At 41.7% G+C, this 22,374-nt stretch overlaps 1 protein-coding gene and 1 long non-coding RNA gene across 9 annotated transcripts in view; one reads left to right on the forward strand and one right to left on the reverse strand.

Annotated features, from left to right (window-relative positions):
• WDR64 (WD repeat domain 64) overlaps nt 1-22,374 on the forward strand; it is a 117,440-nt gene that overhangs the window by 49,229 nt on the left and 45,837 nt on the right. For 7 of the 8 annotated variants that reach the window (XR_003088175.2, XR_003088174.2, XR_003088176.2 and 4 more), the window contains exon 11: nt 20,673-20,799. The exons of the other annotated variant lie outside the window; for it this stretch is intronic. Coding sequence is in view for 4 of the 7 variants with exons in the window: in XM_075924833.1 (XP_075780948.1) it covers nt 20,673-20,799 (127 nt within the window). In the remaining 3 variants the exon portion in view is untranslated. The remainder of the gene's footprint in view (nt 1-20,672; nt 20,800-22,374) is intronic. 8 annotated transcript variants of the gene reach the window in all.
• The window catches only part of LOC142827979 (uncharacterized), an 81,675-nt gene that overhangs the window by 29,842 nt on the left and 29,459 nt on the right, over nt 1-22,374 (reverse strand). The window lies entirely within an intron of this gene.

The raw sequence follows: 22,374 nt of genomic DNA on the forward strand, positions 1-22,374 counted from the left end.
CGTAGCTGTACAAAGATAACATTTCTATACAGTAGGTTATTTTATGACACTTCATATCACTATGGGCAGTGCATGGCATACAAGCAGATCACTAAAATACACTAAAACTATACTGAATACAGTTTAATCTTTCTTTGATTCAAAAGGCATGTCAGGATCTTGCAGTGCCTCAGAGTCATTATTAACAACATCAGTTGTCATTGTAGATGTAGAACTTGTAGGAGATTAACCCTGTGACACACCCTGGAAGCTGCTTTTTTTTTGAAGAAATGCCTGATTTCAGCATGCTTGCTTGTCTTCTGCCTCCTTTGCATAAAAGCAGAGTGTAGAATATGCAGGTGCATAACATGTTGGGGGATATCAGAAATGGCAGTTACAGGCAGTCCCAGAGTTACGCAGATCCGACTTATGACCAGCAGACCAGGGAGACGGGAAGCAAAGCCTCTGAGGACGCCGGCAGCGGGACAGCCGCGGCTTTGCTCCATGTCTCCCCAGACCAGGGAGACGGGAAGCAAAGCCAGGGAGTACGTGGGCAGTGGACAGGCCAGACGCGCCGCAGCTGTCCCGCTGCTGGCGTGCTCCGCGTCTCCCTGGTCTGCTGGGACCGGTCTCCCTGGTCTGGGCTGTCCCACTTCCCCCGTGCTCCGCGGCTTTGCTCCGGACACCTGTGGTATAGCAGCTGGGGTGCTGCCGGTTGGTCCCATAGCGCCGCTCTGGGTGCTACTGGACCAACCCGGCAGCACCCCAGCTGCTCTGCCCCAGGCGTCCTGATTCAGCCACTGCTGGTCAGTTTCAGTCCCTGGGTACAGAGTTGCTCTGCCCCGGGCTTCCTGGAATCAGCCGCTGATCAGTTTCAGCAGCAGCTGACTTGGGGACGCCTGGGGTTCTTAAGTTGAATCTGTATGTAAGAATTGGCGTCCAGATTCAGCCTGTTGAAACTGATCAGCTGGCTGATTTCAGGAAGCCCGGGGCAGAGCAACTCTGCCTCGGGCTTCCTGTAGTCAGCCGCTGGTCAGTTTCAGCAGCGGCTGAATCTGGATGCCAGTTCCGACTTACATACAGATTCAACTTAAGAACAAACCTACAGTCCCTATCTTGTACGTAACCCAGGGACTGCCTGTAATTGAGTGCTGGATAACAGAACTTTTACTGTAGTATGGACTTCAACAAGGTTTTCTCAAATTTAATTTGAGGACTGTCAGCAATCATTTTCATCAGTATTTCCCCAGCCCCGTCACTCCATCACTCATCTTGAGCATTTACCAACCTGCCTGCATCTCTCCCACAAGTTGTGGGTACCTCCTATACTCTGACTGCCTAGGAATGGTCTTTGGGCTCTTAGTTGTGATGACTCCCAGCAACAGAGTCATTATATCTGAGGACAAAATAAAGAATAGGGAAATGGCCACCAGCTCTCTGTCATACTCCTATAGCAATGGCTGCCGGTCAGATTAAAAGGTGGGTTGGTTGCTTTATAGATGGGAGCAAACTGTTTTAATTCTGTCCTCAAAATGCATAGCTATTCTGCCTGAGACATTAGATGATGGCTAGTTCTAGTGTACACGGCAACACTGAATCGTGTTATAACTGAGCTTATAACATTGCTGTTTCTATAGTATAATTGGGCTGTTAAATCATAAATTCTCTGCAGGGAATGTGTCCTACTTTTTTTATAAAATCTACTGGATTTTTTTTCCAATATCTCTATGAGAGAGTACTTAATCTTTCAAGCTTTTTAGAGACATACCACAAGACCTATATGACTTTTTCTATTTAGACTCAGGCTCAGCCAGATGTGTCACTAGCAAATTATTTCTCCTGTAGGTTATTCTTCAGTTCTTCTAAAAGGAAAAATCAAACTGCTTACTCATACCTCAGTTCAACTGCTGTGTTACTTCATGACACTCCCTTGGGCTCTGATCCAGCTAAGGGTTGAAAATAAAACTAAAATATAGGTACGTAATCAGACTGAGGCTAATGCAACTACTCAGATGCATACTGTTAGTTGTGAGTGAGTTTGCAGGATCAAGGCCTTGCACAGCAGGTAATGTTCCCACCTAATAAATGACATTGAAAGGAAGACATGTTTTCAAGGTTTGTGTTTCAAGGTTTCAAGGTTTGTGTTTCAAGTTATTTCCTATACTGAATGACTAGCTAACTCATAGGTGGCTATAGGAAAGGAAACTGATGGACTAACACTAGCCTGATTTTGTATAATGTTGTCTGTATTGGCTCCATGTTCAGTACAGGGATGCAGGCCATTTACAAATCCCAGCATGCACTGCTCCAATTTACTGGTTTAATTCTGTAGTCTCTATTAGTGTAATTTTGTATTAAAGATGATGGTGGTTGTAATCTGCTCTGTTTAATGGAAGTTGGGTGACTGGATTCCAAATCTGGGCAGTGTAATCCTCATTTGGTCAATGTCTGGGTACCTTAGGGATTGTTGTGATGGATATAATTATGAGGGCACATCTGTTTTAATAAAAAACGAACGGAAATAAATCAACAGCAGACAAGTTGGGCTTTTTAATTTTTAAAACTACACATCCAGTTCTGCCAAAAAGTTATGGGCTTGTGGGTAGGAAATTTGGAAGTTTCAGTATCCTCCTGCTGATAAAATGAAAGTAATTTTTTGGTGTTGAAATTGTATCTAACAGTGAAAGACTTTTTTTTTCTTTCTTGACTTCCCCCAAAAGCTGTTTTCTTGGATTTGCATCATATATATAACCTTCCCATCCACTGATCACTAATTCACTTGGTTATTTTGTTGTTTGGTTATCTCTGTACCTTAAGAAAAATCAACTGAGGGATTTTTGTGTGTAACAGTACGATAATAATGTTAAATATTATTGACTGCTTTTTGTCTCTCAATTGGTGACTATGGGGATAATTTAACCAGATGTATAATTAAAATGGTGATAAATTCCATTTAAGTTCATTTTTAGTTAAATTTTGAAAAGATGTGAGGTTTGTAGGGTAGGAGTTTGAGTGAGACACTTGTGGAGAATTTCGATATGTTTTGTTCTATACAAAAACATATAATACAAATCTTAAGGCCATAGATATTGTAAGAATGTGACTAGTCCAGCAGAATGCCAACCAGTTGCTCTTGTTGTCCATTGGCTGTCAATATGAATCAGAATTAGTCACATGGGGGGAGGGTGACAAATGAAAATGTATTCTAGAACACATTCACAAGCAAAAAGTGAGTGATACACAAATACAATGTGTTTCTAACTCACAAATGGATTTAGCTCTAATGAGCAGCTCAGGCTCTTAATGCTGAAAATACAAGATTCAACCCTTATCTAGACAGAAACAATTAATTATGTGTGCATAAAAATGTCTTTAGATAAATATACTAAGGGTTTCATTCCTTTCATGGCCTACTCTTTAACAGGAGATAGGAAATACCATGAGGTTCCACTCTGTTTCTGATTAGTTCTTCTGTCAGGGTCATGGGGGTTTCCTACTCTTCCCACAGAAAGAAGGATTTTATTTCCATGAATGAATATATCCCTAAGATCCACCAAGGCTCTGTCCCTTCACATTGGTTCCAATTGCATTTGATTCTCTGAGGCTAGATCTATACTTTACCTTTTTTTCGGAAAAAGGTACACAAAATGCACTCTGCATTTCTATACTACACCTGGGTTTTTTTTTTTTTGAAGAGGCTTTTCCAAAATTTGTCCCGTTTACACTGGGCCAAATTTTGGATAATCACCCTTTTTCAGAAGATCCCTTCTGCCTCATAGAATGAGGAAGACAGGGCTTCCGAAAGAGCGCGTTTGCTCTTCCACAAAAAAATGCGGAAGAGCAAACGTGTTCCCTGGACGCGGCAGAGTTTTTCCGGTCTGTATCCTAGAAAAAGCCCGCAGTCTAGACGTACCCTGAGAGTGCTGCCCATGGTTCCCCTCTGCCCCTGTCGTCTGCTCAGGTGTTGGAGGAAAGATAAGAGCATTGTAGGGCATGGAATAAAGGATGGGAGAAGGAGGAACATTGTTATGAATGTAGCATCCCCCCTTCCCATTTTGGGATTTTCCCCATCCCAGGATTTGATACGTTACTGTCATAATCTCCAAAACTGTGATGCATCCTTTTCATACTTCTTTGCAAGGGTGTGTCTAGACTACATGCCTCCTTCGACGGAGGCATGTAGATTAGCCAGATCGGAAGAGGGAAATGAAGCCGCGATTAAAATAATCGCGGCTTCATTTAAATTTAAATGGCTGCCCCGATCTGCCGATCAGCTGTTTGTCGGCAGATCGGGGCAGTCTGGACGCGATGCGCCGACAAAGAAGCCTTTCTTGATCGACACAGGTAAACCTGGTTTCACGAGGCTTACCTGTGCCGATGAAGAAAGGCTTCTTTGTCGGCGCGGCGCGTCCAGACTGCCCCGATCTGCCGACAAACAGCTGATCGGCAGATCGGGGCAGCCATTTAAATTTAAATGAAGCCGCGATTATTTTAATCGCGGCTTCATTTCCCTCTTCCGATCTGGCTAATCTACATGCCTCCGTCGAAGGAGGCATGTAGTCTAGACACACCCCAAGAGGGCAGTGTCCAGCATAAGCATGTAACAGCAGATCTGTTACCTTTGCTTCTTCTCCTGCCCTTCCCAAATCCACTCTGCTTAGTAACAAACTCTAGACTAATTTTCCTGGATAGCTGAGGTGAGGGTGTGTCAGATCTCTCCCCACCACCAAACCCATGCTAGAAGAATAGGTGATTGATTTTCAGTCAGAGAACATGAGGAAGCATATCTTAGAAAATTTTACCCTCTCACCAGGAAGATGGTGGTACTTGTAAGAGGTTCAAGAGCTAGCCCTGACCTGTCCCTCCTTCAGCCCAGATCCAAGACATTTGCAGATCTCTTGTTCAGATAAATTATGAAGGCATATACTGGGCAGCAAATGAAGCTGAGAAAGAGAGCAGAGATACAAAAGCATTCCCTTTTCTCCAATAAGAAACCTGAGACGAGGCGTACAGATAGTGCGGAATGGCTTGCTAGTTCGAACTATCTAGCCCGTGCCGCGTGTAGCCGCGCGGCACGGGGTTCGAACAAGCCGGCATTTAAAAATGGCGCCGGCCGGCTTATGCAAATGAAGCCCGGGAAATTCAAATCCCGGGCTTCATTTGCAAGTGCGGTATGCCTACATTACCACCCTAGTTCGAACTAGGGTGGTAGTGTAGACATACCCTACGACAAGCCATTCCATATCAGTCCTCCTTTATCTCACCACCTTTGTTGTGGTTGGGGCATCCTAGCTCTCCACATTACACTGATACATGGAGAGGTGACCACATATGGAGTCCCAGCAGAACTGTACCTCTTCTGCTATCCACAAGATCCTCCACTGGTATGGAAAAGGAGGCAACAATTACCTCCAAATGTGGTAAAGTAAACTCTAAAGAAAAATCTTTTGGGGGGAAGGCTATCTCAACAGCCTTGTCTTTCATTCTGCTCCATGCATTGGCCTGGTAGGTTGCCAAGACAGGAAACCATTCTGGGATTTATACAGCATAAGACAGTTATGGTCATAGTGGATGAAGAGAGTCCTAAACTATCCTGTTGTAAAGTGTGACTTAATTGTTAAGCATTTGCTTGTATCAAGAAGCTACGATTCCTAAAAAGTACTTTAATGCACATTAGGAGGATTTAGTGGTAATGTAGGCATTAGCCTTCAGATGACAAATTCCAAAGGTTAATTTTCAAGCTTGTTGAAATTGTGTTTCTGGTGAAGACTCTCTCAGAACAGAGCTCGCCTATCGGCATAACTCCATCTCTATGAGAGGTGGTAGCTATGTCAGCAGGAGAAGTTCTGACAAAGCTCTTTTGATATGTGGGGATTCGGGTTAATATAATTACATTGCTCAGGGGTGTAGCTATTTCACACAGGGTTTCAACAAAAATACTGGACACACTTGACATTACATCACAATCTACATTACATCTTATTTAGAAAATACTGGACATTTATATTTTCTCAATTTGTTTCCCGAACAGAAAGCTCAAATACTTGACTGTCCGATTCAAAACCGGACACCTGGCAACCCGTAATTTCACACCCTGAGTGACTTATTTTACTAAAATATGAAAATGCTTCTGTAAAAAGTCAGATTCACCCAGCAGATACAGCCTTTGTTGCAATCCTGTGCTTTTTTGGGCAGACGTTAGCCCACTTTTACCATGAGGCACAGATGGATGGATGATAAGCCAAATGTAAAAGCTATGTTATGGATTCTACAGAAGTGACTGAGATGTCATGCTGTTTCAGGGCTATACTGTTGTACAGCTTACAGTCTGCAGACTCTGAATCAGATTTGAGTATCCAAAAATTTGCTGCATGATTATTTTTTTAAATCTCAAATATAAGATATATTTAGTGAGCTAGGGAGGGAACATTCATCCTAATTCCAGGTTGGTTGCTTCATTAATAATAGTAGTTAATGTGGAAAATCAAAATATTGTATCATAATCAGAAAAATTACTTTGACCATATGCATTCCTGTATTCTCAGCCTACATACTACTGTAATAAATTTTGTACAAAATATGCCTCATGACATATCACTGGAACACTAATAATTTATGGGTCAGTAATAACCTGGTTAAATGTATGTAGAAATATTATAGATAAACTTATTAACATAAGCTGAAATGATGACTGAAATGTATTTGTCAGACAAGTCTGGGGAGGGGGAAACATGCTTCTTGGAGACCAAGAACAAGCTGATACTTCTTGCCAGGTGTCTTCAACGTTGACTGGCAATCACTGGCCATTCTTTGACAGCCAATAGGGAGCAGGAGCACACTGATCTGCATGTTAGTTTACAATATGGAACCTTTTTCACTATAGAATCATAGAATCATAGAATAATAGGACTGGAAGGGACCTCGAGAGGTCATCGAGTCCAGCCCCCCGCCCTCAAGGCAGGATCAAGCTCCGTCTACACCATCCCTGACAACATATGAAACATAACATCTCCATTCTCAGAATTGGAAGGAATTTTATCTTGGGAAAACTCTTAGGAAAATGCATTTCCAAGGGGTACTTCCAAGGAGTATAAAAGGGAAGGGCAAAAATTCCCCAGGTAGCCTGACTGACTCTCTTTCACCTAAGAAAATGAAGGAAACAACTCTTGGGGCAGATCCTGAGATGAGAATTTGGTCAACAGTGTTGCTGGGAACATGTGGTAAGGATTCTACTTTGAACCAAGCTTTAGCTATTAGTAACCAGCTCCCCACTCCAGCCTGTTGGAACTCACCATAGCATGCAGATTGGACCATCCCTTTTGTGATGGTCCTCCCCGTTCCTGGTTCTAGTGCAACTAGACTGTCTGCCTGAGCTGAATTGTGAGGAGGCACCAAAAAGTTGTCTGGCCATGGCCTGCGAGCCTTGCCCCCATGCTACCCTCTGTGACCTGTGCCCAACATAATTTGTAATTAAATAAAAACAAACCTGACGCTTTTAATATGCACCTGGCATGACAAGTGTTACCCATCCGGCAACTCATTCTACAGGAAGTTTCCTCTATGCAGAGACCCAGTTCTTAACTGTTGTGTACATTCTGTGCTGCTTGATAGGAGCATTGGCCTGAGAGTCAGTGCAATGAGCACAAGCCAGCAGCTCCCAAGTTCTAGTCCTGACTACTGACATTTAAACCTCTGTGTTCTTAGGCAAGACTCTCTTCCTCCCTGCTTCAGATTCCCATTTTGAAATAATGGTGGATAATAAAGAAATGTCTCTATCATGCTATCTCTGGGTATTATGCAGCATGTAGACCTTAAAGTTGACAAGTGCTGTAAAAATTAGTGTATCGCTATTGCTTAGTTTTAACGACTTCAGTGGTAACATTGTAGACGTCAGTCTTCATAAAATCAGGACTAACGTTTCTTTGACTGTGTACATTTTTTTGCTTGAAAGCCCAACTTTGCCTGCTTTTTTGCATGTCGCTGATCTGAGTGGATTTAAAGTGACCTCTTCTCACACGGACCAACCTGGTTCACAAGACCATTAAACAGATGGTTCCAATAGCACAGATTACTCAGCAGGTGACTTGTGTCTGTGGAGAAGTTCTCTGTGGGAAGGATGTTGAGGGAGGGTGGGGGGATTGAGCAGAGAACTATACAATTTGTCAGTAAACGTAAATGCCTGGTGTAAAGAGGCTTACTCAGTACTGAAGTCCTTCAATTGGCTGTTTCTATAAGCAGAAGAATGACATATATTTGCAGTGGAATCTTGCTAACGGGGACATAAAATGCAAGTACCAAATTTTGCAACCTAAAACATCATGGATGATACATCAGATAGTGTACTTTGCTTCTTACAAATAAAAGTTCAGCTTCAATTTATGGGATAGGGATTTCTGTTCTCATTAAATGTTTAAGATACCAATCATTCTGGTGTCTGAGCACTTTTTGATGATAGTTATTGAGTCTATATATTAGAAGAATGAGAACTATCAATATTCCCTTTTATTAGCTGATACTGTTGACTAACAACTGCACAAAATGTGTTCTGGTTGTGGTGGAAGATCATTCTAAAAGGCTAAGTAATCACTTTCCTAATAAACTACCATTTCCTCTGGCGGTTCCCTCACTTGCAGAATATCTAAAAGGAGCTCAGTGGGTGTATTATGTATTTATTTCCATTTGTATAGTCATTTTAAGAATCAGAAAAATAACTCTAGTGTATAAATTGTAATTGGAGCATGTAGTTTGGACTGTCTAACCATCAACTTCCCAAAAGCCGGCTTCCTGGAGTCCTCAGGCAGGGTTAATGTGACTCTTCATCCTTCTTATGTAGACATGCAACCTGATGCTAAGACACAATAGGTATTTTTAAGCTTTTCTTCAAAAGATGCACCACTCTAAAGATCCTAGTGTCCAAGTCTGGGAAGAAGGAACATGGCTTCTTAGTAAGCTGAAGGTGAAAGACATTTCTCTTCACTATTGCTACCACAGTATTGAGAATTAGTGATGAGTCAGGAAGACGTGGGCACTAATCAGATGAAATATTACCATTAATAATGGGGAGGTTATTTTAATGGAACGACAGTACAGTCTTGGGCTAAAGCCTCAGTGTGTTTCCCTTCCCCAGCATCCCTTCTGGGTCTATTGGAGCCAGCTACCTTTCTTACTGGGGCTGAGCTATGACAGGCATCTTGGCTTCTATATGACAGTGGCTGTATTTATCTGCAGAGGAGAGATATACATTTGGGTTTACCAAGATATTTTTGGCAACACAAGCAAGGCGTTCTGTATGAAAATCTGGAGTTCATTTAAATAGTTTTCAGTAATGCTTGGGATTCTTCTGTCCTAAGTGCAGTACTCTGCACTTGTCCTTTTTGAACCTCATGAGATTTCTTTTGGCCCAATCCTCCAATTTTCTAGGTCTCTCTGGGCTATCCCTACCATCCAGCATATATAACTCTCCCCACATCTTAGTGTCATCTGTGAACTTGCAGAGTATACAATCCATCCCATCATCCAGATAATTAATGAAGATGCTGGAACAAAACCAGCCCTAAGTCTGACCCCTGGGGCACTCTGCTTGATACCAGCTGCCAAGTAGACATTGAACTGTTGATCACTATCCATTGATCCTGATGAGGTAGACAACTATCTATTTTAATGTGAGAGTCCATTCATCCAATCCATACTTCTTTAACTTACTGGCAAGAATACTGTGGGAGACAGACTTTAGCAAAGTTTTTGATAAAAAAGGCATATCATGTCCACTGCTTTCCTCATATCCACAGAGCCAGTTGTCTCATCACAGAAGATAATGAGGTTGGTCAGGCATGACTTAGCCTTGGTGACTCCATGTTGACTATTCCTGATCCACATGCAAACGTGTATGTGACTTTTTGAAATGTTGCAGATTGGCTTAGCAGTATGAAGGTATTTCATTCATTGCCTGAAGCTACTCTGCAGAAGTCATTAGCCCACTTTGGTGTACAACCTATCTGACCTGTTCAGTGTATAGTTTTTCAAAATGCCTGCAACATTTTTCTCTTGGGCTACGTCTAGATTGCATCCCTTTTTCGGAAAAGGGATGTAAATTAGAGGTATCGCAATTGCTAATGAAGCGGGGATTTAAATCTCCCCCGCTTCATTAGCATAAAAATGGCTGCCGCTTTTTTTCGGCACGGAGCTTTGCCGGAAATAGGCGCCAGTCCAGATGCTGATCTTTCGGAAAATAAAGCCTTTTCCGAAAGATCCCTTATCCCTCTTAAAATAAGGGATCCCTCTTAAAATAAGGGATAAGGAATCTTTCGGAAAAGGTTTCATTTTCCAAAAGATCAGCGTCTAGACTGGCGCTTTTTTCCGGCAAAGCGCCGTGCCGAAAAGAAGCGGCAGCCATTTTTATGCTAATGAAGCGGGGGAGATTTAAATCCCCGCTTCATTAGCAGGAAAAGGGATGCAATCTAGACGTAGCCTTGATTCTATGCATGGAATTCCCAATATTATTAGAATTTGAGAGTTGCCAAGAACAGAATCAGGGAGATAATGTTTTACAGTGTCTGAGTTTATATCTGGTCTTTTAAATCTAAAAGAAATTGGAATATACAACAAATTGGCTTATTTAAGTACACAAGTAACAGCCTATGACACTAAAAAACCTCTTTGCGGAAGGGAGATTCTGACAGTGCATATATACTTCTCGAACAAACACCACCTCAGGCTTAAAAATTACAGCTAAGTGGTAGATCTTGCTGCTTCGTGATACACTGATAGATAATGAATAATGACGTGAATTAGGCATTGTAACTCAAAGGCAAGAACATGCAGTATAAAGGTTATTAATCTGCCTATATAGCCCTCAGCATAGTAAAACACTTTTAGAATTTTAATTAAGTTATTAATATGTTTAGGGTTTTTTTTTAAGTGTATCCAGTTCTCTGCCTCTGAAATCTGTGGCAAATACTGTGATTGACTTGAGTGAAAGCATAATTGGCCCTGGACTTAATTATAGAGAAGTGGTACTGTGTCCATAACTAAAGGCCTTGATTCTCTAGATACAGTACATGAGTTTAGCAGTCCAATTGCCTATTGTAGAAATAGGGACTATGGTTGCAATCACTGTCCATTATAAGTATTCCCTTGTAAGACCAGAACCACACCTGATTCTGAATACCTGAAGCTTCACCTTAAGAAGCTAATCATCCAGCCCCTCAGCAGTCAGTAGCTTAGTGCCAGAAGATTCTGGGGAGGTCTGTGCTGGGGATGTCTGGCCCTGGAGAGTAAATCTTTCTGAGCTGGCTGTGCTCCTGCAGACTCCTCACAACCCCTTATTCCCTTGTGGCAGCTGCTCCCTACATGTCTCTGTTTGTTCTACAGTCTGCCCCCAAATTAATCCCCTGTGATTTTAGAAATGGAGAGCAGTGACAAATGTACACAGGGGACCAAACCCTAAATGCAGTGTGTAGCCCTATCCACGGGTGTTTAATTGCCATGTAGACATTCCCTTGTTGTGTGTGGCTCGGGGAGGGTGGAGCTTGTGAGTGTGAGGGGAGAAAGAGGGGAAGTGTTGTTCTCTTGCATATCTGCTTTGGAACATGGTAAAATTTGACTCCCAGGGCACATTGTCCTTTCTTCAATTTGTTCCACACTACTTCTCATATAGGCACACAGTCAAGTACATTGTTAAAAAAAAAAAACATGGAAAACCATGGAAAGCAGAGTCCATCATGCATATTTTGTTTTAGTTACCACTGACTAGCTTGTGCAGAACCCTAGATGCTCTGGCAGGAAATGGATAGGAAGCAGGATACTTCATTATCTTGATTAACATTAGTAGTGCATGGCTTTAGTCTGTTTCACTCAAACCTTAATGATAGTGCAATCCAGTCCCCTCTATCTAACTGCCTTCAATGCCAACTTTGCTTTGTGATGCCACAGTGAATGCCACGTGAGGTTGTCACATACGCCTCCTGTCTCTGGAAAAGCTGGTTGGAGCTGGGTGCATCCCTGCCTGAAAGGATTAGTGTTGACACTTGTTCTAACCTACTTTGAAGTCAAATGCCATTGTTTTCAGGATGTGTTCATAATGGATCTTCCCAAAATATGAGGACAGCTAAGCTGTAAGCATGATATTAACTAAAAATCTAAACCAGGATTGTTACTGAATTGTACTATATATCAAGATAACTAAATTTAATCAAGATAATTGGAACAAAGACATTTGGGACAACTGATCCAGTCATCCATTCATTATCGTCCTTTCATGGAAATTATATAGCTACATCTTTATCTGATATTTTCATAAACTGCTTAGAGATTTACAATTAATCTTTCCCTTGCTCATGTACTTTCATAACAATTATTTATGGCTATTTGTTTTGCCTAGAGATTAAGGAGTTTTATTCACACTTCTGAGTTGTTTAGTGCTTCAATAATGTTGAATATTTGTTCTTGGCAAGCTAGATCAAAAGCTTGATTTTCCTTATCCTTTTTTAATACGCAAGCTATCTAGCTTTTTCGTTAGTTTGTCATTGGAAGGTGGAAAGACCTAGAAAGTAATTGGAGTTAATTGAACAGTATATATTTCTGCCCCAAATGTCTGCTTTACATCTTTTTAATTTATATACCATATACTTATAATGCATTCCTAGGACCAGTGTGTGACTGCACGGCTCAAGGGAAATCTCTGAACAAGCTCATATGTTAAACCAATTAACGAGTACCTTCAAAATGCAGCCTTTCCTCTTGTTTTCTCTGAGGCTATGACTACACTACAGAGTTTTTGTGGAAAAACGGGGTTGTACTCTGGTATGATAGTACTAGTAACTGGGTATTTGACTCTGAATGTGATAGGCAATCTTGAACTTTGTCAAATTATCTATCTCGGAAGGCACTACTTGCTCAGCCAACTGCTGCATAGCATTGCATTAATGCACTGGGGTAATATCCTCTTTGCCATAGCTTCCTGAGTAACCCCATTGATAACAATCTGTCCCTGCATCTTCTAAATGACTAGAGCTGCAAAACCTGGCTAGGTCACTTTCAAGGATCGCAAGAGACAACTGTGTTTTCTCCAGATAAGTTACTCTGTTCATTATGGTAAGGAGAACTGCAGCTTTGCCTCTGCATGTTTTCCCTTTGAGGTCTATGGCACTGGTCAAACACGTCATGCGCATTTCCCTCATAGCTCCCTTCTTTGTGAACTTCACTATGTCTTGATAGCTTTTGATTAACAGTACAACACAGCTGAGCCACACGTTAACTGTAGGTGGGGCAAATCAACATGGTAGCCTAAAAGTAGCTTTTAAGTGTCGCCTAACCTGATCATGCCGCTGTGCATGGGACTGGACTAGATGCCCTCTTGAGGTTCTATTCAGTCCTATGCTCTGATGATTCTATGTTGATTTGTTGAATGTGTAGAGGTGTTTCAAATAGAGACAAGCTCTGCAAGTTTGGTGGAAACAGCTCTAAGTAAAAATTTAGCTACTTTCAGGTACTTCTGAGTTTTAGTCACTCTTCTCTTTTTTCTGACTCCTCCCTAGTGTTTCTTAATATATATGTGTGTACTTTCATGGAAAGAGCCTGGTGACATTTTCTCATAAGGGATGCATGCACATAGATTGCAGGGGCTTTTGGAGCATATCAGTTTGTCAGAAGAAATTCTTTAATATATAACTAGAACAGAAAGTTATTATGAATAGCTGTCCCTAAGGCAGTTACCACTAGTTACTTCCTAAAATCCATAATAAATGTGCTTGCATTTGCTCGCTGTCAATGCATATCATGTATGAGTTCGTGCACAGTTGTGTGCATATGTAAATATACAGCAGTGGCTCTATATCTCTCAGCAGTGCTTGTGGCACATTGTGTTCAGATAACTCACGTGAAATAGTTGCTTGCATAATCTGCTCAGCCCGTTGCCACAGGACAGAGATGGAATCATAGAATCATAGAATCATAGGACTGGAAGGGACCTCAAGAGGTCATCGAGTCCAGCCCCCCGCCCTCAAGGCAGGACCAAGCTCCACCTACACCATCCCTGACAGATGTCTATCTAACCTGTTCTTAAATATCTCCAGAGAGGGAGATTCCACCACCTCCCTTGGCAATTTATTCCAATATTTGACCACCCTGGCAGTTAGGAATTTTTTCCCAATGTCCAATCTAAATCTCCCCTGCTGCACTTTAAGCCCATTACTCCTTGTCCTGTCCTCAGAAACCAAGAGGAACAAATTTTCTCCTTCCTCCTTGTGACACCCTTTTAGATATTTGAAAACCGCTATCATGTCCCCCCTTAATCTTCTTTTTTCCAAACTAAACAAGCCCAGTTCATGAAGCCTGGCTTCATAGGTCATGTTCTCTAGACCTTTAATCATTCTTGTCACTCTTCTCTGTACCCTTTCCAATTTCTCCACATCTTTCTTGAAATGTGGCGCCCAGAACTGGACACAGTACTCCAGCTGAGGCCTAACTAGTGCAGAGTAGAGAGGCAGAATGACTTCACGAGTTTTGCTTACAACACACCTGTTGATACAACCTAGAATCATATTTGCTTTTTTGGCAACAGCATCACACTGTTGACTCATATTCAACTTGTGGTCCACTATGACCCCTAGATCCTTTCTGCCATGCTCCTTCCTAGACAGTCGCTTCCCATCTTGTATGTATGGAACTGATTGTTCCTTCCTAAGTGGAGCACTTTGCATTTCTCTTTATTAAACCTCATCCTGTTTACCTCTGACCATTTCTCTAACTTGCTAAGGTCATTTTGAATTATGTCCCTATCCTCCAAAGAAGTCGCAACCCCACCCAGTTTGGTATCATCCGCAAACTTAATAAGCGTACTCTCTATCCCAATATCTACATCATTGATGAAGATATTGAACAGTACGGGTCCCAAAACAGACCCTTGAGGAACTCCACTTGTTATCCCTTTCCAGCAGGATTTAGAACCGTTAACAACAACTCTCTGACTACGGTTATCCAGCCAATTATGCACCCACCTTATCGTGGCCCTATCTAAGTTATATTTGCCTAGTTTATCAATAAGAATATCATGCGAAACCGTATCAAATGCCTTACTAAAGTCTAGGTATATGACATCCACCGCTTCTTCTTTATCCACAAGGCTCGTTATCTTATCAAAGAAAGCTATCAGATTAGTTTGGCATGACTTGTTCTTCACAAACCCATGCTGGCTATTCCCTATCACTTTATTACCTTCCAAGTGTTTGCATAGGATTTCCTTAATTACCTGCTCCATTATCTTCCCTGGGACAGACGTTAAACTGACCGGTCTATAGTTTCCTGGGTTGTTCTTATTCCCCTTTTTATAGATGGGCACAATATTTGCCCTTTTCCAGTCTTCTGGAATCTCCCCTGTCTGCCATGATTTTTCAAAGATCATAGCTAAAGGCTCAGATACCTCCTCTATCAGCTCCTTGAGTATCCTGGGATGCATTTCATCAGGACCTGGTGACTTGCTGACATCTAACTTTCCTAAGTGACTTTTAACTTGTTCTTTGTGAATCCTATCTTCTAAATCTACCCTCTCTCTGCTTGTATTCACTACGTTAGGCACACCTCCAGACTTCTCGGTGAAGACCGAAACAAAGAAGTCATTGAGCATCTCCGCCATTTCCAAGTTTCCTGTTACTGCTTCTCCCTCCTCACTAAGCAGTGGGCCTACCCTGTCCTTGGTCTTCCTCTTGCTTTTAATGTATTTATAAAAAGTCTTCTTGTTTCCCTTTATGCCTGTAGCTAGTTTGATCTCATTTTGTGCCTTTGCCTTTCTAATCTTGCCCCTGCATTCCGTGTTGCTTGCCTATATTCATCCTTTGTTAGTTGTCCTAGTTTCCATTTTTTATATGACTCCTTTTTTATTTTGAGATCATGCAAGATCTCCTTGTTAAGCCAAGCTGGTCTTTTGCCATATTTTCTATCTTTCCTACACAGCGGAATTGTTTGCTTTTGGGCCCTTAACAACGTCCCTTTGAATCAAGGTAAAGGATGTGATGTAAAACTAAATTCTCTCCTGTGGGCAGTATTAGGACTTATAAAGCAATGGACTCTAAGGAGGGATGCAAAACCAATTTGATTGAAGTCCAGGAGGCATTTTGTGAACACACAACACCTCCTGGAGCTCTAGCAGAGGAGAGAAGCAGCACTGTTTTACCTTCCAGGGTTGTGGGTCAATGTGTTGCTCACCATACCTAGCCACATCCTCTTTGCAGTATCTAGTATTGGCACACCCAAACTGTGGTAAGCTCCAATCTAGCAAAGCATTTACTGTTATCCTGGGCTCTGCTGGAATGGAGGTGTGGAGCCAAAGCATCAGGATTCTGGTTGCCCCTGTGTAAGTGCACTGTGCCTTGCTGTGTTTTGTGGCTTCCGCTAGATCTGATAACAGGTTTTAACTTTATCATTGTCTGTGTTCTTATTTCCTCTGGTGACTATAATGAAGCATCTCATACAAACTTTTTGTCCGGTCATATATGGATTTGCATAATTTACTATTTGGCCTCTGAAATATCTGGAAGTAGCCGATACCTCAGATTCAGTCAGCAAACATAAAAATACTTAATTTTTATATCTGTTGGGAAAATCTGTCTTCCCTTCATCCAGAAGTTTGATAGAGATGTGTCTATTTTTGAAGGCCAGAAAGGATCATTAGTTTATCTGATCTGACCTCCTGTACAGGATGAAATTGCACCTTTACTAGAAGCTTCCCTGTACTCCCATTTATGGTTTAATTTGAGGAATTAAAAGGAATACCAGAACCACGTCTTCAGTTTGATTGTATCTATTCTACAGACTTTGAAGCAGACAATATATGAAACTAGAGTTTCTCAGAAGGTTTTATACCTTTCTTTTTCTCTTTATTATTGCAGTAGATTTCTCTTCAGTTCTCTGCTGTGGTTCCCCAACTCTCTGCGATTGTACGACTAAGTTCTTCAGTTCTTCCAGATGTTTTCTGTGGTGGCAGTGGTGGTGCGGTTCTGCTACTTTTTCACACAGTGCTTGGAGTTTTTCCTGAAGAGTTGCCCTAACTTCCAGCACTTTTGTTCTAAACATGTCTTTCCATTTTTGCTGCTCCAGTTCAGTCTGCTTTTTCTTCTCACATAAATTTCCTGTTGCAAGTCTTCTTTCTGCCTTACTTTTCATCTCCTATGCCCCTCCTGAAAGTTTTTGAAGTCAAATGTGTTTACCAAAAGCCCAGGTCAATAACTGAAATTTTAGACTAGTCTTCATCTAACTTTCTGCAAGTGAGTTGCTGTTTCTTTTGCTGACTGAGCTCTGATAATCTGAGTTCTAATAATCTGAGTTCCTCTGATCCCATGGGATACTATATAGGGAGGGAGGTCAAGCAGTCACAGGTGTTGTGCAATGCATGTGGTATTAAATGACCTCAGAAAAGGCATCAGGCAGCCATCTGGCTCACAACGTATAGTAGGCTCTCCAGGAGCCTAATCAGATTATTTCTATTTTTGTTACCAGCAGAGTCCCCTGGAACTTCTGGAACTCAACAGATAGAAAAGATAAAAAGTAATTTTTACTTCTAACTTTTCCTTTGAGGCCAGTGAGATTTTACAAATAGAAGATATTTAAAATGAAGATTTAAAAAAAAATCTGTTAATTGCTGCACAATCAGTGTGTTTTTACGAGAGTATTAAAAGAACCAATAATTACAGATTATTTAATTTAAAAATCCTAAATCACGTGTTACACTCTAGATCAGGGTGGCCAACCAGTTAGACATGAAGAGCCAAAAGAACTGTAGATAGTAGTGCAAAGAGCCAGACATCCCTCCCCCAGAGCCAGGCACTCCCAGTACCTCCCCCAACACAATGCTCTCCCCCAAACCCAACCTCCTCCCCAGTTCTCCCCACTCTAACCCAATGCCCTCCCCCTCTCCCAGATCCAGGCACCCCCAAGCCTCTCCCATTTTAACCCAATGCCTGGGTCTCACCAGAGCTGCCACCGCTGTAGCCATGCACTTCTCCCTCCAGGAACTGGGGCATGTGCACAAAGCGGGTATGCGGCTCTGAACAAGCCATAACCCTGAGAGCCACATTTCTGTGAGCAAAGAGCCACCTGTGGCTTAAGAGCCACAGGTTGGCCACCCCTGCTCTAGATCCTCCCAACTTTTCTTTCAATAAAAGATAATGATGAACATCTTTCCTGGGTGTGTATGTAAGGGGGAGGAGGGGAATGGGTGCTGCAGCTTGACGTGGTTTCCGTGATATACAGGATTTCCAGTTGAGTTCAATAGCTCTTAACACCTCCACTATACAAATTGTTCCAGCGCCTCTGGACACATCACCCTGCCGTGAATCAAAGGTAAAAACTGGTGAAAACTGGTAAAAATACAATCTAATGGTGCTTTTGAATTACTCCAAGTAACTTGCACATACAAGAAAAGATTGTCATAGTTTGAGAGTAGATGTGTATCTGTGCTAAAGTTGCTAGCAATGGCAGAATAATTTTAGTGACATAATATGTCTATTTTATTGGAAATACATTGTGCAAAAACATGGGATTATAACAACGCATGGCAATACTGAGAGCAATGTGTGAGTACAAGGGCAGGGACTGGTTGGTCATGAGTAGGACTTCTGGGTGCTACTGAGTGAGGGTATGTTGTGGAGAGGGGTTGTGTGTGTATTTAGATGCCCTGACTTCAGCCATTTTTGTTCATTCTTTTTCTGTTAGATTTATTTTTGTAAATAAATCTTCCTGATTGTAGTTCAAGTATTGTTTACCTATTCTGTCACTGGGGAACCTGGCCACAATGTTGAAAATTTGTCACCCTACAGGTTGAACCTCTCTAGTCCGATACTCACAGAACCTGAATGGTGCCGGACCACAGGAGATCAATATTGTCTCGCAGCATTACCAACATTTCCACTGCTTACTAGGCTCTCAGAAGATAGTTGGGGTAAATTAGAGCTAAATAAAAGCACAGAACACTGAGCCCCAGAAGTGGTGGCTGTTAACAAACTTTGTGGGACTGTGGGAAACTTGACCACACCCATGATAAGAGGATATCCGGCTAACTAAAATCATACTGGACCATGGATGTTGCTGGACCAGAGAGTGCGGGATTAGGGAGTTTCAACCTGTAGTATGTTTGGGTATGTCTACACTAGCCCCCTAGTTCGAACTAGGGAGGCTAATGTAGGCATTCGAAGTTGCAAATCAAGCCCGGGATTTAAATATCCCATGCTTGATTTGCATCTTCCCAGCCGGTCGCCATTTTTGAAATTTACAAGTCCGGACTAACTGCCCGCGTCTACACGCGGCAGGGACCTGGTAGTTTGAATTAAAGCCCTAGTTCGAATTACTTGTTATTCCTCCTGGAATGAGATTTAACAGGTAGTTCGAACTAGGGCTTTAATTCGAACTACCGGGTCCCTGCCGCATGTAGACGTGGGCAGTTAGTCCGGACTTGTAAATTTCAAAAATGGCGACCAGCCGGGAAAATGCAAATCAAGCGTGGGATATTTAAATCCCGAGCTTGATTTGCAACTTCGAATGCCTACATTAGCCTCCCTAGTTTGAACTAGGGGGCTAGTGTAGACATACCCTTTGGTTGTATGAGTATATATTTGAGAAGTATAAAATGGTAGAAAGGACAGATAGCGTTAAGGCAGTAGGCTAAGTCTCAGGAGTAGGACACACTGAGAATTTTTAACAAAAAACACATCCTTCATTGAAACTGAAATGGTTCACGAAAGCAGCTTTTTTCTGATTAATCTCCCAGCTCAGTTCTCCCCTCCCCACCCCCCGAATTGTCACTGTTTAGTTTCAACATTTTCAAACAGAAAAAATCTGGTTCCCCAGTTCAAAACCATTTTGCTTCATAGTGTAAACTAATTACAATACAATGTTAATGAAAAAAGAGGACAGCATCACAATAAAAATTTCATAAGTACAGAATGAAACTTTTAGATTGACCCCAACTGAAACAAAACAAATTTAATTTTTTGGTTCATGCAACATTTTGAGATTTCAATTTTTTGTTCCAAATTGAGACAGGAAAATTTGAACTCTTAAACATTTTTTTGGGTGGGAAAACCATTTCCCATCTAGCACCCATATTGCAATTCAGATGCTGGCTCTATCACAGAGTGCTTCTGAGACATTGAGCAATTCCATCTCTGCTCAGTTCACCCTCTGTACAACACCAGGGCACTACATCCTTTGTCTTATATCCTCTATTTAGATTGTAAAGTTCTTTAGGACGTGGAATGTTTCATACAATGCATTTGGCACATCACCTAAAGCAGTGGGGCCTGACCTTTGTTGGGTCTGCTAACTGCAATTATAATACAAATTATTAAGGCAGCATTTTTCAAAGTGGTCTGCGAAACCACTCAGAGAAACCTGCTAATTGGCCACTCCAGTGTATTTATTTACCGGTGCTGCAGCCATGGAGCCTCATGGCTTCCATTGGCTCCGGTTTGCCATTTGCAGCCAGCCAGGCCTCCACTTCCTTTGGCTCCTATTGGCTACAAATGGTGAACTGGAGCCAATGGGAGCTGCGAGGCTCTGTGGCTGTGGTGCTGGTAAAAAAAAACACCTGAGTGGCCAGTTAGCAGGTTTCTCAGAGTAGTTTCATGGACCACTGTGAGAAACACTGTGTATTAAGGGATGACAATATAATAGTGACATGCCATGCACCTTTATTTTTCCTCCAGATTTTTAGAGTGTGGGATATACAGACCCTTTCACTGCTGCAGATCTTCCACGATAGTCAGGGGAAACCTGGAGAAACACAGATCTATGCCATGATATTTGACAATAACCATGGCACACTTATTACAGGTATGTAGACATAATTAATGAATGAGAAATGCATCCCTCCTCATTTTAAATGTTGATTATCCATATTATGATACATGCATGCAGAAGGCAACAGCAGCATTGCCTGGCACTGAGGAAAATTAGATGCAAGGGATATGCTGAAATCTAGGACATGACATCGACTTTCTATACTCTGCTAATTGAGCATTTACAAATGAAGGCTATTTGAAGTGGAGAAGGAACTTCATGTTATATATAAAATCTAGTGTTTCTTTTAATTTGGGATATGCATGAGAGGCTTAAGGTGACAGTCACAGAAGATGATTTCTCTCAAGCCACATTTCCCAACATTTTGAAAAATGAACCCCTCGTCAAGAAAACAAAACCATTGTACCCTTTTCCAGCCCTGCCATCTGTTATTTATTTTAATCCCTTGAAATGGATCTCTTACCACATCAGAGACTGTTACAACCATGGGGCATGTCTACACAACAGCATTATTCCAGAATAATGGACATTATTCTGAAATAACTTTATGAGCATCTACACAGCAAGCCTGCTATTTTGAAATAATATCAAAATAATGAGTGTTTTATTCTGGATTCTGTAACCCTCATTCTACAAAGAATAATGCCTATTCTGACATAAGGGCCAAGGTGTCTGGTGTAGGGCTTTGTAAACCAGGGGAGGAGAGAGTAGGTTGCGTCCCTTACAATACAGATTGTCATGTCCACATCTCCAACCCTGATGATGCAGTAGGGGAAAAAAGGTTCTAGCATGCAGCTTCTGGAACAGGCTGGAGTTTCAGAAGACATGTGTGTCATGTGCCTTCCTTGACCACCCAGCGTAGATGACAGTAAACTGGCTGCAGAGGTCGATGAGGGGCCCCAGGAAAAGTGTGTGCTTGTCTGAGAACAAGAGCTTCTCCTGTGGCCTACACTTTTCCTTTTAGAAGCTCCTGGCTGATATAATATGGCCCAGCTGTCAGTCCCTCCTTCCTGTCCTACCGGTTCAAACACACTCCTTGTGGTATGTCAGCTTATCTTCCCACATTCCAGAGAAGCTAGTTAATAGCTCTTGCTTTTGCTGGGGACCAGATATGAACAGTTTATATTCATAAATTATCTGGGAGAAGGTATAAACAATGAGGTGGCCAAGTTTGTGGATGACACAAAATTACTCAAGACAGTTAAATACAAAGCAGACTCCAAAGAGTTTACGAAAGGATCTCACAGAACTGGTTGATGAACACATTGGAAAAGATAATCCCAGTTACACTTACAAAATTATGGGATCTAAATTAGCAGTTACCATTCAGGGAGGACATCTTAGAGGCATTGTAGATAGGTCTCTGAAAACATCCACTCAATGTGCAGCAGAAGTCAAAAATGCTAAAAGAATGCTAGGGACTGTTAGGAGAGGGATAGATAAGAAGATGGTAAATATCATAATGCCTCTGTATAAATGTGTGGCACACCCACTTTTTAAATACCGTGTGCTTTTTTGGTCACCCCACCTCAAAAAAGATGTATTAGAAATGGAGAAGGGCAACAAAAATGATTAAGAGTATGGAACAGTTTCCATATGTGGAAAGAT

This window comes from Pelodiscus sinensis, chromosome 3, assembly GCF_049634645.1.
Source record: "Pelodiscus sinensis isolate JC-2024 chromosome 3, ASM4963464v1, whole genome shotgun sequence".
Classification (NCBI taxonomy): Eukaryota; Metazoa; Chordata; order Testudines; family Trionychidae; genus Pelodiscus; species Pelodiscus sinensis.